A 16,628-nucleotide genomic window follows, 5' to 3' on the forward strand; every position below is an offset into this window, starting at 1 on the left:
TGCCAGGGAGTGGTGCACGGTGTGCCCGTCTCCGGAGTCTGACCAGAAGACCGCCTCGTTTCCCTCTTTTTCGGAGTCGTTTTTTTGGGTCGCTGCATGGGATCCACTCCGTTGTCCTGTTTGTAAGGCAGAACACAGGATCCGTGTCGCGAAAAACATATTCTTGGTCGTACTGATGGTGAGTTGAAGCTGATCTTAAATTCAGTAGTTCTTCTCGACTGTATGTAATGAAACCTAAGATGACCTGGGGTACTAATGTAAGAAATAACACGTAAAAAAACAAAAAACTGCATAGTTTCCTAGGAACGCGAAGCGAGGCGGCCATCTCTGTCGGCGCCGGAGACTTATTCAAGTTTATTCAAGTTTTGGTTGATTTCATTCCATTTACCAGTTTGGCGCACTCCTGTCAATCTTGAGTAATGCCACGTACCTGATTTACACATAGAAGTAGGCCTAGGCTACCTGGCCTGCGTGCAAATGTAGACTTATAAATGTGCCCATTTGGGGATCTGATACTATTTCTGATTGTCTTAACTCACCATCACTGTGGAGCTTTTTTCTTTGCCTCAAATATCAAGAAAACAGCCTTTTTTTTCTTCTTTTTTTTTTACATCTATTGAGAATGACAATAGTTCCTCAGTGTAGCCTCTCTCCCTTTAGATAACCGCTCGGAATGAAAGGGGGGGGGGGGAAATCATGCTCTGACATAAAAAAATACCTGATTTACTTATCCCTTGTGCAAATAGCCTACAGCTGTGTCTGTCTGTCAGGAGCTCACTGCGGTGTGAAACTCTGAGGGCCCTGAATTTTGTTATACAATTTTGCACGTCTGCTAGCACGAGTCTGAACCAAGTTAATAGTTGATACAATGTTTCAATTTCTTTGCTGTGAATTATAGGATATTTATTTTTATCAGCATATTTTCCACCTGCGGGCTGCAATGTTTGCGGGAGGTGGAGATCGGGAACAGTTTTTTGTTTCTTCTACTGGTTAGGCTATATTGCTCTTTGGCTCCCTCTAGTCATTTCTGTGTCTTCATTTTTATTTGCAGTGCTTAAAGCATCAGACAAGCTCAGTAGCCTATATATAGTTGACTTTATTCAAACAGGTTGTGACTATACAAGGAAAAATACATGTTTACATTTTTTTACCAATCGATTGTTCGAAAGAACAGATGACTCCTCGGTCTACCAATATTTTTTTGTTGTTGTCTGGTATAGCCTAGTGGGGTGGGTGGGGGGAAATCCAAAGTTGTGCTATAAATATTAATTGTCTATGTCATAGCTAATTCGTTAACAATACATATTGGTACATTACTAGCTTAAACATGATTAGTGGGTGATGATGATTTCAGAACCAAAGTGGGGGGATAGAAAACAGGATACATTTTTACCCCATAATCTAGTGGTTAGTGGGATGGTGCCTAGTTTCCCTTATGGCTCAGCTCAGGTACCTGCATAGTACATACATTGTTTATATATATATATTACACACACACACACTCTGAAACTCTTTGTGAAAGCTCAGAGGCTCAGCAGATTTGAATTTATAATGTAAAATGAATGTGTTTATGCAACATGTTATCACCAAAACTTAAACGTATTGTTCCTGTATCTTATCGGAGCTCCTGTATCTAGATGCCTATTGAATTGTCTTGAAATGGAAAGATGCACATCCCAAGTATGTCATTATTTATGTCTGTAGGCCTAATATGTTGACAAGCCAAAACTATCTGCAAAGTAGCAGGCAGGTCACCTCTTTTGGACTTCCTGAAGCAGTGGAAGAAGAGGATCTAGTAACCTCAAAGATGTGGGCCCATTTTCACAGGGTGTGTGTTGCAGAATCAACTTTGCCTTTCAGATTATAATGAACAGGGAGGGCCTGTTTTTTTTACTCATCTTGAGAATATTTTTGAATACGGGCTCAGTAGTATTGTCCATTGACCCCGCCCCCCTTGAGATAATACACAGCATGCTCAGTCACGAATTAGCCTAATTTTCAAAAACCATTGGGTACTGCTGGATCCTCACTAGTAAAACCCATACGGAATAAAATTGACCTTTCATGCATGTTCAGGGCAATAATGAATTATTGAACATTATCCAATTTGCATTCCATTTCGTTATCTAAAGATGCCCCCCTCCCCTTTCCATTCACTAGGCCAGGGCTCTCCAACCCTGTTCCTGGAGAGCTACCGTCTTGTACGTTCTCCAGGAACAGGGTTGGAGAGCCATGCACTAGGCCCTTTTGTACTAACACAATTATCAGTCAGGCTTTGTGACGGTTATCGAAGATGGTGTCTGTCTGGTAGCTGAGAGCATCACAATCTCTGCGTGATCCTTAGAGACAAGTGTTTGAGTACCCCCGACAGCACACATTTTGTTTGTATCCCTGGACAAGCACACCTGCCTGCTGTTGGGGTTACTTGAGGACCAGAGTTGGGGAAACACTGAAATAAGTGTTTGATTTATGGCTTCTTTGGTTCACTCTGGCTGTCTGTTTTTCTTCACATTTTTTTTCCTACTTCCCCTCATCTTTCATTCTCCGTCATTCTTTATTTTTTTCTTCTCCTTTTTCTTCTTGTTCTTCTCTGTTTGGACTCTAGCATGGACACGCTGCATGTCGTGGCCCCTCCCCTTCACCCGCCAGTCAAGCCAGGGGCGGGGTCAACCGCGCGTCGCCGACCCCTCCGGTTGCTAAGGGGGGTGTCTGAAGGGAGCCGCATGGCTAGCGGTCGTTTTCGGACGCAGCCGGTGACCGCCAGCGACGCCACAGCGAGTCAATGGTAGGGTTCAAGGAAGAGCCACTAGTCCCTAATAGACAACGTTAGCTTGATGCTCACTGTGCCGAGCTCAAGTGTAGAGACGCATAACATATAGCATAGCTGTGTGTTTGTGTGCAAGGGCATGCAACCAGTTGCTAAATCAGTTAGTTTTAGTGAAAAAAGCTATCCTTGCTGTGGTCAATTTACTTAGATACCAGCCTAGTTGTTGTTGCAGTGTACCATTTGCGGTTCAGCATCACCCTCTATTCCACTGTGCCCTTTTCCCCATTACCCAGCTTTCCCCTCCAGGCTCTTTTTGTGTTAAAATCAGCTCCTTCCTTGTGTTACATCATCATCTGTCCCCACATCAGCTGCTTTCCATCCATATTTAAAGGCCATTACTTATAGATGAACATCTGTCTTCAAATGGTTCAGCTTTGCTGTTATTATGGGTCGTGATGTGGCTGTAGGTGTGCATGGATACACAATGTGAGCAGTCTTTCTAACATCTGTGTATTAATGTTGAATTGAAAATTGAGGCGACGGTAAGTAGCCTTCTAACAGTTCTCTGATTTATGATCTCGCGTGGATGTAGGCTTGCAAAATTCCGGTTGGAGGATTACCTTCCATGCTTATTCCTTCATGATTGCGGGAGCCCTCCAACCGGGATTTCTGGAAAAACCTTGTGATTTTGGGAAAGTTATCAAAATGTCTTTTTGACCTTATGTGATCCTTTGTGTGTGCCTGTACCTGTACCTGCCTCAGGGTTTCAATTAGGAAAATATGGTGCCAGACAATGTGACTGGTAAGACTTCAATTTACCAGCCATTTATCAGATCCATATGCATTGGGTGCATAATCCATTAGGGCGTTCACTAGGGCTGACCCCAATTAGTCAACTATTAGTAATTATTTTGAGAGAAAGACCTTATTAAACATTTAAATGAAATGAAAATTTGCACATGAAAACCATAACTGGCACGCAGATCGGTAGAAATCATCAGATAAATTGGCATTCCGCATGAGAAATGTTGTCGATTCCTCGTGTAGCCTATTACCGGAAACTTCAGGAGAGTAATGGCAGAATCTGCAAAAGCCGACAGGAGGAGGCTAGTTGGGTCAGGTTCCGTTTTTTATTTTATTCTTTTTTTCTAGTTATCTCGATCTCTGGCAACTTTTGGTCGACCAATTTTTTTTTTTTTTGCCTGGGACAGCCCCAGCATCCACCCACGGTGCTCAGAATGACTGAAATCACATTTAGATTGTGGTAATTCATCTTAACAGAACATGCAACTAATTTAATGAAGCAGCCAATAAAACGTCATTTTCAAACATTTGCCTAAATGCAATTAGCGGGAAAGCACCATTCTAAACAGTCCACATGCAAGCGGTTCCATATGTGACCGATATGAACATCTCTGTTAGAAACCTAGAAACCTGGGTTGCTAATATGACAAGGATTGCCCCTTTGGCATCTGGACAAGAAAGTTGAGATGGAAGCCAATAGAACAGGAGAGAAATGGAAAAGTGATGGGTCCAATAGGGAAGTACATTTATTATTTGGGTGCCATAGTTGAATAATTACTCCTGTCTGTACAGAAATGAGTCAAGTAATTCAAACTACTTCACCAGAATGCATGACTTATTAGCTTCTTTAAAAATAAATAGCTGTGTATTGTTTCATATCACAAGCTCATAAGCCTATGTCTATTTGGGAAGGCTGCAATTTGGGCAGCGCGTGGCAATAGGCCTAGCTGATTTGAGTTGCGGCTGTCAGTGAAAAGCATCTTAAATATGTGTGAAGATAATGTCTTGGGTATAATTTAGAATGTTGAGACAAGAAGGGGAGGGGAGGGGGGTGTGGCAAGGATTGAGGCTCAGCTCTCTCTCGCCAATTCTTGCACATTCATTGTTTTATTCACCATTTACATACACTGAGTGTACAAAACATTAAGGACACCTGCTGCTCTTTCCATGACATAGACTGACCAGGTGAATCCAGGCGAAAGCCACGATCCCTTACTGATGTCACTTCAATCAATTGTAAATGAAGGGCAGAAGACTGGTTAAAGGAGGATGTTTCAGCCTTCAGACATGGATTGTGCGTCATCCAGAGAGTGAATGGGCAAGACGAGATTTAAGTGCCTTGGAAAGGGCTATGGTAGTAGGTGCCAGGTGCACTGGTTTGTGTCAATAATTGCAACGCTGCTGAGTTTTTTTTTTACGCTCAAAAGTTTCCCATGTGTATCAATAATGGTCCACCACCCAAAGGACATCCAGCCAACTTGACACAACTGTGGGAAACATTGGAGTCAACATGGACCAGCATCCCTACTGAACACCTTGGAGAGTCCATTCGCTGACGATTTTGAGGCTGGTTATCTCACATTAGTTGAATTTTAACTTCTAGATTTTGAGAAACAAAAACATTATTGATATGAAACTATTCCACAAAAAGGGGAATAAAAACTGGCTGCTGGAAACCCTGGCATGCCTGTGTGTTAACAGGTGAAACCATGTCATCGTTTGTCCCCTTGCCACATATCTCAGTGTGTGACCTCATTTGTCTTCTCTCGCTCTTTTTCTCTCTTTTAACAGCCTTTTGGAAGCTGGGGACGCCGAGGAGCCAGAAGGTAAGAACTCTGCTTTTACAGGCCACAAAGGCACCATTGTACAAAGAAGAAAGTTTTTTATTTCCACCTCCTTTGTACTCTCTATACATTTCAATGTTAAAGGAAGGAGGCTACAGAGTGCAAAGTACATTCAACAGATACGCAGGTACTATAGCTGTCGGGATAAGAGGGCATTGATAGGGCTAATGTCGCGCTTCGGGGCAGAATGAAAAGGGGTTCTTTCGGCCCCTTTTCAGTTCAGGCAATGTTTGAAAGCTGGCCATCCCACCTCAGGGGTTCATGTTTAGCATCAAAAGCAGCAGTGGTGGCACAGGGTGAGGCCGTGTGTGCGTTGCTTGTGCTTGCGTCCGTGTGTGTGCGCGTTTGAGAGGGACTGAGTGTGTAAGAGGGAGAGAGTATTCTGTTTTGTCTTTGTGTGTGAATGAGAAACAGAGGGATATTGTGGGTGACTTAAGTGCTACTGTGTATAAATCAAGTGTGCGTGCATGACTCCGTGTGAGACGGAGAAATGTTCAGGACCTGAAGGGAAAGTGGCAAAAAGCTCTCTAATGCTGCAGCAATCCCAGTGCTTGTTCTGACACGGAGAGCTTGAGAGAGGGAAAATTGTGGAGTTCGACCATGGATCACTTCTTCGCTTCCTGACTCGCAACCGCCCACTTCAGTTAAACATTGGTGATACAAAGCAGTGAAATAAATACAAAAGAGACCGAGGAAGAAGCAGAAGAAAACAAGGGAGGAGAAAGGAGGCATCGAACTGATTATACAAAAAGTTTCAGAAGGAGAGAGGAGACTGAGAAAGGTAAGCTCTGTGGGCTCGTCAATTTAGTGTGTATATGCAGAGTTGGCAAAGCCTCTGTTTTGCTTTTGGAGTTTTCTATTGGAGGAAGAGGAGTGGGGGGATCAGATTCGGTGTCCCGTCATAGATAGTATGGAGTTCCCCATCTGTGAAACTGTTCCACTGGCAAGTGTGACAGAGTTTAACTCTCTCAAATGGAAAAGGCTGGTCGAACCACGAAGAATGCTGGCTCAGCACATATAGTACCAGTCCAAAGTCTGGACACACCTACTCATTCAAGGATTTTTCTTTATTTTTACTGTTTTCTACATTGTAGAATAATAGTGAAGACATCAAAACTATGAAATAACACACATGTAGTAACCAAAAGTGTTAAACAAAATATATTTTAGATTCTTCAAAGTAGCCACCCTTTGCCTTGATGCCATTTTTGCACACTTGGCATTCTCTCAAGCAGCTTCAGATGGAATGCATTTCCAACAAGCTTGAAGGAGTTCCCACATATTCTGAGCACTTGTTGCCTGCTTGTTGGCTGCCAGGTCATCTGATGCAGCACTCCACCACTCCACCACCACCACTCCAGCCCTTACACAGCCTGGAGGTGTAGTTTGGGTCATTGTCCTGTTGAAAAACAAATAATAGTCCCACTAGGCACAAACCAGATGGCATGGCGTATCGCTACAGAATGCTGTGGTAGCCATGCTGGTTAAGTGTGCCTTGAATTCTAAATAAATCACAGACAGTGTCACCAGCAAAGCACCCCCACACCATCATACCTTCTCTGTGCTTCACAGTGGGAACCACACATGCGGAGATCATCCGTTCACCTACTCTGTGTCTCACAAAGACACTGCGGCTGGAACCAAAGATCTCAAATTTGGACTCATCAGACCAAAGGACAGTTTTCCACCTGTCTAATATCCATTGCTTGTGTTTCTTGGCCCAAGCAAGTATCTTCTTATTGATGTCCTTTTAGTAGTGGTTTCTTTGCAGCAATTCGACCATGAAGGCCTGATTCATGCAGTCTCTTCTGAACAGTTGATGTTGAGATGTGTCTGTTACTTGAACTCTGAAGCATTTATTTGGGCTGCAGTTTCTGAGGCTGGTAACTGCTGCAGAGGTTCATTAGTTCATTAGAGGTAGAGCTTTCTTTCCTGTGGCTGTCCTCATGAGAGCCAGTTTCATCATAGCGTTTGATGGTTTTTGTGACTGCACTTGAAGAAACGTCTCCGAATTGACTGACCTTCATGTCTGAAAGTAATGATGGACTGTCGTTTCTCTTTTCTTATTTGAGATGTTCTTTCCATTATATGGACTTGGTAATTTACCAAATAGGGCTATCTTCTGTATACCACGCCTACCTTGTCACAACACAACTGATTGGCTCAAATGCGTTAAAAAAAAACTTTTAAATTAACTTTTAACAAGGCACACCTGGTAATTGAAATAGACTACCTCATGAAGCTGGTTGAGAGAATGCCCAAGAGTGTGCAAAGCTGTCAAGGCAAAGGGTGGCTACTTTGAAAAATCTCAAATCAAATATTTGTTTAACACTTTTAACACTTTTTTTTTTGGTTACTACATGATTCCATATGTGTTATTTCATAGTTTTGTCTTTACTATTATTCTACAATGTATAAAATAGTACAAATAAAGAAAAACCCTTGAATTAGTAGTTGTCTCCAAACTGTTGACTGGTACTGTATATTTCACTTACTTCAAAGTTGTCTAACCCCTTGAAAATAAGAGAACCGGGTGACGTTTTGAATTAATGTGTGAATTCCAACCACAGAGCTCAATTCTGGAGCGTCCCAAGAGATGCTGGGTAATATTCACATCAGCGCTGCTGGATCCATTGGCCCCTCTAGCCATCCCCCACTTTCCAATTGGCTCCCTGTCTTTCCCTGAGGGATACAAGCTGTTTCATGATGAATGGGAATCACTTACGGAACAATTGCTAATCTTCAGAGGTGGACATTTTGCCAAGGCTTTTCCAGGCTTTTGTGTTTATTTTGATCTCTGCGAAAGGTCTAGGATGAAGTGATGAGGGCTGGACTTGAGTCAAACAGTATCTTAAGAGTAGCAGTGATGATCTGGGATCAGTTTCCCCATGTCTGTATATCTTATTTATTATGATCAAGGCAAAATTGATCCTAGATCAGCACTCCTACTCTGACTCTCAAAATGGTTTCTGGCTTGAAGTCAAAACGCAAAACCCCCACTGAGCATAACTAGAGTGAAGCTCAACTTCTGTGTGTGTGTGTGTGTGTGTGTGTGTGTGTGTGTAAAGGGTCTTTGCTGAATTGTGTCAGAAGTAGTTTTGAACAGCCGACTCTGGTGGATTTTGGATTACGACCACATGTAGCCGCACAGCTAAATATTCCTTTCCTTTGCACTTTAACATTCATTTGCACCAAACGTTTCATGACCAATGCATGGTTTTCATTTTTTTTAATCAGACACACATTTTTTTTAAATTGTTGCATATATTAATTCTAAGTTGAGTGCACTCTCTTAGATTTATATTTCTAACATTAAAATCTAACAATTATTTCTATGTTTTACCATTTTAGTTTTTGCAGCTTTTTTCTGGTTCCCTGTCTGCAGCATGATGGCCGGTGTGCTGCTAATTGGCACGATCTATAATCCTGAAATGGAAGGGCGTGTTGGGTGATACCACCACCATCCAGCATAGGGGAAATTGATTTCCCCAGTTTAAACTGTTTTGCTACAATTTTCTATTCTAAACAATAGAAGCTTTTAAAATTGTAATTAATCAGGTTATTTCTAATTACCTCATTTGTATCTGCTGTGTTCTGACCTTATGGCTTCAATTAAAGTGAAGGCAGCAAAAACGTAACCACATGTAACATATGGATTTACATTTGTATACGCATCAAAAGACCCAATTCAAAGTTATACCTCCGTTAAATTGTTTGAATTATTTCATGAAGCTGATCAGAACCGATCAGAATTTCGAAGTCTACAACATTAGCACTGTATGAGTCAGCCAGTGGCCATCAACACCTACAGTAGCTAGCTAATTTACAGATTTAATAGGGAATTGAGCCACATTAAAGTAATCTGAAACGCCATCTAACCAGTTATTAAATAGTATTATATGCAGTTTATCTAAGCTAGCCAGCTAGCTAACTAGCCTAGCTAGCCAACCACGAAGGTCAGCATAAGTTGCAAGCCAGAGCTCAACACGATTAACTCGAAACTAGCACAGGCAGGAACCCACAGAGCACAATTTAAACGACACCAGCAGATCAAAAGCAAAGAGAGAGCAGAGACTTACACATTGATGCTTGGGGCCCAACCTATGGCAAGAGTGGCTGAAGTTGCTAAGCGAGAGCCAGGGAGCGAGGCCCTTCAGAGGGATAGGCCGTTTAACCGGGCTGAGGGAGAGTCAGTGAGGCGGATAATCCAATAGCTATATAGCGAGGGAAATCCAAAGTAGATTCCAGGAGCAATACTCCAGAAGCGGCAGAGTGCACAGTAGACTAGGGAGACAGTCAACAAGTCGGCGATCAGAGGAAAGCTTCAGGCAGGTGGAAGTGATCACACAACAGCAGTCCAATGTCAGTCATCTAACACTAAGCCAATGTTGAAAAAGTAATACAAATAAATCTCTGGTAGCCTAATTCAGAGCTACCAGAGAAGCAAAGTTGACAAAACACATATTTAAAAAATGAGGTACTAAACAATTAAAGCAGGCAGGGAGGATGTTCTCCTTTTGTGAGCCTGAGGCAAGAAGGCACAAAGAGCCTGCCTGTTGAACATGCAGGATGCCTCACGCGTGGGGAATACACGCTGATTGGTAATACGATAGCGTGTTTACATCACATTTCCTCGTGATTGGTGGATTGTAGCTCACCACCACCAACACTCGGTCTGGAATGTAATTACATGCTAGCATGGCTAGTGACTAAAGTTAGCCAGCTCGAGCTAGCTATTAAGCCAGCATATGAACTCTGTAGCAGAGTAGGTTCTCTTAATGATGGTCGATATCGTGCATTCTGAGTAGTTCCAAAGTTACCCGAAAAAAAGTTCAATATTTAAAACCCCCAAAACCTATTAAAAATAAATTGTTATACAGTGCATTTGAAAAGTATTCAGACCTTTGACTTTTTCCACATTTTGGTACATTACAGCCTTGTTCAAAAATGTATTAAATACATGTCTTTCCTCATCAATCTACACACAATACCCCATAATGACAAATCGAAAACATGTTTTTAGAATAAAATAAAAAAGACTGATGCCTTATTTACATAAGTATTCAGACCCTTTGCTATGAGACTTGAAATTGAGCTTCAGGTGCATCCTGTTTCCATTGATATATCTTTGAGCTGTTTCTTCATAATTCTTAAATGAAAAGTTTGGAACCACCAATGCTCTTCCTAGAGCTGGCCGCCCGGCCAAAATGAGCATTCGGGGGAGAAGGGCCTTGGTCAGGGAGGTGGCAAAGAACACAACGGTCACTCTGACATAGCTCCAGAGTTCCTCTGTGGAGAAGGGAGAATTCTCTAGAAGGACAACCAGCTCTGCAGCACTCCACCAATCAGGCATTTATGGTAGAGGGGCTAGACGGAGGCCACTGCTCAGTAAAAGGCACATGGCAGCCCATTTGGAGTTTGCCAAAAGGTACCTAAAGGACTCTGACCATGAGAAACAAGATTCTCTGGTCTGATGAAACCAATATTTAACTTTTTGGCCTGAATGCCAAGCGTCACATCTGGAGGAAACTTGCCGCCATCTCTATGTTAAAGCCTGTGGTGGCAGTATCATGCGGTCGGGATTTTTTTCAACGGCAGGGACTGGGATAGAGTCAGGATAGAGATAAAGATGAATGGAGCAAAGTAGAGATCCTTGATGAAAATCTGCTCCAGAGCACTCAGGACCTCAGACTGGGGTGAAGGTTCATCTTCCACCAAGACATCAACCCTAAGCAAACAGCCGGCAAACAGGGAGGTAGAGGCTTCAGGACAAGTCTCTGAATGTCCTTGAGTGGCCAGCCAGAGCCCGGACTTGACCCCTATCAAACTTCTCTGGAGATACCTGAAAATAGCTTTGCAGCGATGCTCCCCGTCAAACCTGACAGAGCTTGAGAGGATCTGCAGAGAAGAATGGGAGAAACTTTCCAAATACAGGTGTGCTAAGTTTGTAGCGTCATACCCAAGAAGACTCAAGGCTCTAATCGCTGCCAAAGGTACTTCAAAGTACTGAGTAAAGGGTCTGAATACTTATGTAAATGTCATAACTGTTTTACATTTTTAATACATTGCCAAAAATGTTTTTGCTTTGTCATTATGGGGTATTGTGTGTAAATTGAAAAAACAACAACAATTTAATACATTTGAGAATAAGGATGTAACCTAATTAACAAAATGTGGAAACAGTCAAGGGATCTGAATACTTTCAGAATGCAATGTATATTATTTAAAAGTTCCTAAAACATTTCTTTAGGCTGTGGGAACATTGTCGGGATATGACAGGATGTACCGTGCATTCGGGAAAGTGTTCAGACCCCTTGACTTTTTCCACATTTTGTTACTTTATGGTCTCATTTTAAAGTAGTCCCCCCCCCCCCCCCCCCCCCATCAATTTAATCCATCTACACATTGTACCCCATAATGCCAAAGCAAAAACAGGATTTCTCTGGACAGTTTTTATGTTTTAGGAACATATATTTTGTTTTGTCCAGCAATGTTCCGACCAGACTGTTCCCACAACCTAATGAAACATTCTGGGAACCTTTTTGAAGAACATATCAAATGTGTTCTGGGAACATTCTTGCAACATCAGGCAAATTTCCATAAGTATTGGGATGACTGCCATCTCAGAGGCACATGTCTGTAAAACTGAAACTGATGGGATATCCTCAGAATTCCCAGGCCCTTTTCTGACGTTTTTTGCTCCTGGGAAAGGCCCTTATCACTTTACAGAGCAGGTGGTGAATGTACAGTACTTTTCCCTCCCAGACAGAGTACAGAGTGTTCAGGCCAGCTATGCTAGGATTAGTGCGTGTATCTGTGGGTGGGAGGAAGTAGGTGTGTTTGTCTCTCTCTTTCGCTCTGTGTGTGTGTGTGACTGCATGTGTGCGCACGTGAATGAGCTGTCCTTCTGTGTGCGAGTTTGCCTGTGTGCAAGTGGGCCTCACACCAACCAACCAACCAACCAACCCTGTAAACAGCGTTACAGCAACAGCTGTTTTAGAAACAAAACACACACAGACCTAATCCGCTCATATCCTCCACAATAATGAAAGAATAACATTCTGATGTGAACCTGTGAATTTGTGCTTATGTGTGATTTTTGACCAATGTTTAAATAAAATCACATACACGTGTGCTAATGTGTGTTTTTTTGACAGTAACTGACAGGAAGACTGACGGAGCCAAGATGAACATGGCTGCCGACGTGTCTTTGATTAAGGTATACGCTGTGCGTGTGTGTGTGTGTACCTGTGTGTTTATGTGCACATATGCCTTTGTGTACATGCCTTTATGGTAGTAATTTATTTAACTTTGTCTCCTCGGTAAGAAAAGCACCACTTATTTTTAAAATTAGGAATCCAATGTGCCATTTGTTTATTTCTGTGTTTACGTGACTAATGCTACTACTTTTTGGAAAATGTATGGGTGTTTGTCAGATGCAATTATGAATATGGCTACAGTACACAAGTATGAGTATCTTGCAATTATGTTGCGTGTGTATTACCTAGGCCCCATTCCAACAATCCTCAAATCTCAATCTCAATTCCTCTTTCTTGCTCCATACATCTGGCCTAGTCCCATATCCCCCAAAGCTGATTACTCCAAAATATCCTCTATAATTGAGTTGTCCTGTAGAGTATACGGACTGACCCGCACCTGGAGTCAGACTTGGCTCCTCCACTCCCTTGGAGATTGGAGTACAAACCTAGCCAAGATTTGGAAAGGAAAAGAAAGCCTGTGTACTCAGGCATACTCAAGGCCATATGTACACTACCATTCAAAAGTTTGGGGTCACTTAGAAACAGTTTTAAGCTGTTCCAACATAATTGCAAAATAGTTTTCTAATGATCAGTTAGCCTTTTTAAAATGATAAACTTTCAAGAATCAAGGACATTTCTACATGACCACAAACTTTTGAACGGTAGTGTATATAAAAAAATATATATTGCGGTACTGCCCCTTTTTTGGTGTGCACGTGCACACATTTTTAAACCAAATTACAGAAAAGCACAGTAACAGAGTAACTAACTGACTTTTCCCAGGCTGTTGGCCTTCCATGAGGGGATTGTGTAGTCGTAGGCCTAAAAGAAGGCAGCGGTGCTGTTGTGGTTCTAAAATTGGCCTTAGGAGAGTGCCAGGGATTGGCCAAGTGGACCCAGATGGTAACAAATGACAGTGTTTCAAGAAAGAGATGCACCCACTTTGTGTGTGTCTGTGGGTGCTCATACTCATGTACTCCATGAATGTGCGTTTTGTTTATGCGGGAGTTGGTTATCTTTTATAATACATTGTATTGAGCTCTGAGGCTGTAGGCCCTGTACCACATACAGGAAAACACACGTGTTGTGGTGGGGTGTGTACATCTTTGAGAATAGTTCAGAACTATAGATAAAGAGATGTATTCAGGATCATATTCATAAGGGCCCATGGTAACATTTTTCAATTTTGGGTTGTCCCCCTCTGTTCTTCCATTTGTTTTTATTTATTTGGTGCCTAATTAATACAACCCAGGCACCAAATAGATAGAGACGTATACACTGTACACCTTAGACAGTATGGTTCTCATCGACATCTGCTCTGCTGTAGGTCTGGACTCACTTGTTGTCCTGTTCCCTGGGTGTTCTATTTGTTTATTTATATTGAGGGCTCCAGTCCAGCACTGGCTGGCTGAGAAACACTACTCTCGAGAGACACAACTCTCCTCCCTCCTCGTCAATCTCTTTCTCCTCATCGAGTTTGTGAATGGTGCCCCTGTGTGTGGCAGAGTTGTGAAAAAAGCCATATCTCAGACTAGCCAATAAAAGATTAAGATGGGCAAAAGAACACAGACACTGGACAGAGGAACTTTGGGGACAGTAAAACCACAATGTCGCCTCCCCAGGGTTGGAGTAGGGTGAAGCTGCCCCTAGACGCTGATTTGGGTCAGATTCGCATTTTCCCTTACTAATGGTTGAGGTTCAAATTAGGGGAGGGGAAGCTTATCCTAGACCTTTATCTATGGGAAACCTCACCCTGAAACCCCCGGGGACGCTGTCTAATGTGGGAAATACTCATGAATCCCTTTTCCACCAGGGGCTGGAGAAGACTGAAGAGTCGTCTCCCCTGACAACAGAGGGGAGTGGTCGCCATGCCAACAACAACAGCCGAGCGCACACCCAGCCAATCACAAGCAAGGAGATGGTGGCGGCATGCAGGTAGGCGGCGTCGAGGAGATATCATTGTATTATATTTATAAGGTCATGGGATTGTCTACAAATTTGAATGATTATACACTGGATTATGGACTGAAAACATAAACATGAGCACACACACACAGTTATTATTTAAGTGTTTCCTGGTGTGTGGGAGCAACATGTCACTAGTCTGCTAGTGTAGTGAGTCAGCACAGATAAATACACATCACAGTCAGCCTGTCAGATAAGTTGTATCACACGGTGGTGGTGTACGTTTCTGTGTTGTGTGCGTTTTCCTTTGTGTATATTTTTTGTGGGTGGCAGGTACTTGAACCGGTCACTTCAACCCCTCACTCCTCCCAGCAAAGTTCAACATCAACCCAAATCACCCACATCCCAAGTGGATAGTGCACCAAGTACAGCCATGCTCTCATTACCATAGCTACAACAGTCTGCTACCCATCAGCATGGCTACTGTGGCCTGTCTGTGTGGCCAGGCTAGTGCACCTGGTGCCAGTTGTATGTGGTTAGTAAACTCTACGTCCGACATAAAATGTGCCCTAAACCGGACCTACAAATGATACCTGTGGCACCACCTGGGTGTAAGCCCTTCTATGAGCTACGCCTGGGACAGATCATGCGCCTAGTAGGGAGCAGGCGTAGGGTGTTAAATTGGGACTATGTTATTTTATGATAAGCACAGAAAATAATAGCAATCTATATTTTCAAAAGGATGCGAGTCTTGTGTTCATATTTCACGACCTCCGTGGGCTTTTAGCAAAATAATACACTTGATTTATGCTACATTATTGCATGCTAAATGTGTCTAATTAGATATTAGCAAACTACTAGATGAGCTGCCACCTCCACTTATTTGCCTTTTTCGGATATAGTCGGGATATAGCCTCGGCTACTACGCGAGTGAAAAGCAAAGTAATCCGCCTGTGATACTAGGTTATCGTAGGCTACATAAGTCTTTCAAAATGTTCTGATAACACTGTTAGACGAGCAAACTAGACTAAAGATTATTAACACCATTAACACTCAACTCAATTTGGCTAACACTTTCCCAGTCTAATTGTAACCAAATATCCAAACGGAGATTATGTGAAAACAAAAATCACAATTGTCTCAAAGCATCGTGATAATGATGTCCCAATCATAACGGTGCTGAAATTATAGTTTTATCCCACACGGCTATTGCTTTAAAACGGTTTGATGGCTTTGGGAATTTCAGTAAGCGACAATATGACAAATGCCTTCAATGGCATTAGTGTCCTTTATTCCAATATTTTCGTCATTCAGTGGTATTCATTCCCACAATAATTATTGATTGATCCATCCAGTTGTGGTTAAGAAAACATGCACGCATAGTGGTGGGCTTTGCAGAGTGATGGGTCATACCTCGCAAAGTTTAGAGCTGACGTAAAGATGGTAATAGCCTAGCAACCATCATTATGAAGCACCGAATCTCATGAATGCGCATTGCTTACGGCGGACTTAGCTACAACTAGTCTTATTTTTGGTTGGTGCAACAGGTGTAAATTCTGACGTAGCTGCGCCCGACCTAGCATTTAAGACCACGTTTTTTACACCCAACTGGTGCATCCGGACCCTGTTTTATAACCAGAGTTCCAGACGAACTTGCATAGCATTTCAAAGGGCTTTTTGATCAGTGCCAGTTTCACAGACTATTGTAGTGGTAGCAGATAATGGTCCCTAACAGATATATAGATGCAGATAATGGTACCTAACATGTATATAGATGCAAACACTTTGTGTGTGTCTGTGGGTGCTCATACTCATCTACTTTACGTATGTGCATTTGGTTATCTTTTATAATATATTGTATTGAGCTCTGAGGCTGTAGGCCCTGCACCACATACAGGAAAACACACTAGTGTAGTGGTGGTGTGTGTTCGTCTTTGAGAATAGTTCAGAACCATAGATAAAGAGGTGTGTGTATGCATATTAGAGGTCGACCGATTATGATTTTTCAACGCCAAAACCGATACCAATTATTGGAGGACCAAAAGAGCC

The 16,628-nt window shown here is 42.4% G+C and overlaps 1 protein-coding gene across 2 annotated transcripts in view; it reads left to right on the forward strand.

Moving 5' to 3' along the window:
- The window catches only part of LOC139368246 (supervillin d), a 113,888-nt gene that overhangs the window by 41,226 nt on the left and 56,034 nt on the right, over nt 1-16,628 (forward strand). For both annotated transcript variants that reach the window (XM_071106952.1, XM_071106953.1), the window contains exons 3-5: nt 5,363-5,397; nt 12,573-12,634; nt 14,488-14,609. In XM_071106952.1, the coding sequence (XP_070963053.1) occupies nt 5,363-5,397; nt 12,573-12,634; nt 14,488-14,609 (219 nt within the window). The remainder of the gene's footprint in view (nt 1-5,362; nt 5,398-12,572; nt 12,635-14,487; nt 14,610-16,628) is intronic.

The sequence above is a fragment of the Oncorhynchus clarkii genome, chromosome 16, assembly GCF_045791955.1.
Source record: "Oncorhynchus clarkii lewisi isolate Uvic-CL-2024 chromosome 16, UVic_Ocla_1.0, whole genome shotgun sequence".
In the NCBI taxonomy this organism is placed as follows: Eukaryota; Metazoa; Chordata; class Actinopteri; order Salmoniformes; family Salmonidae; genus Oncorhynchus; species Oncorhynchus clarkii.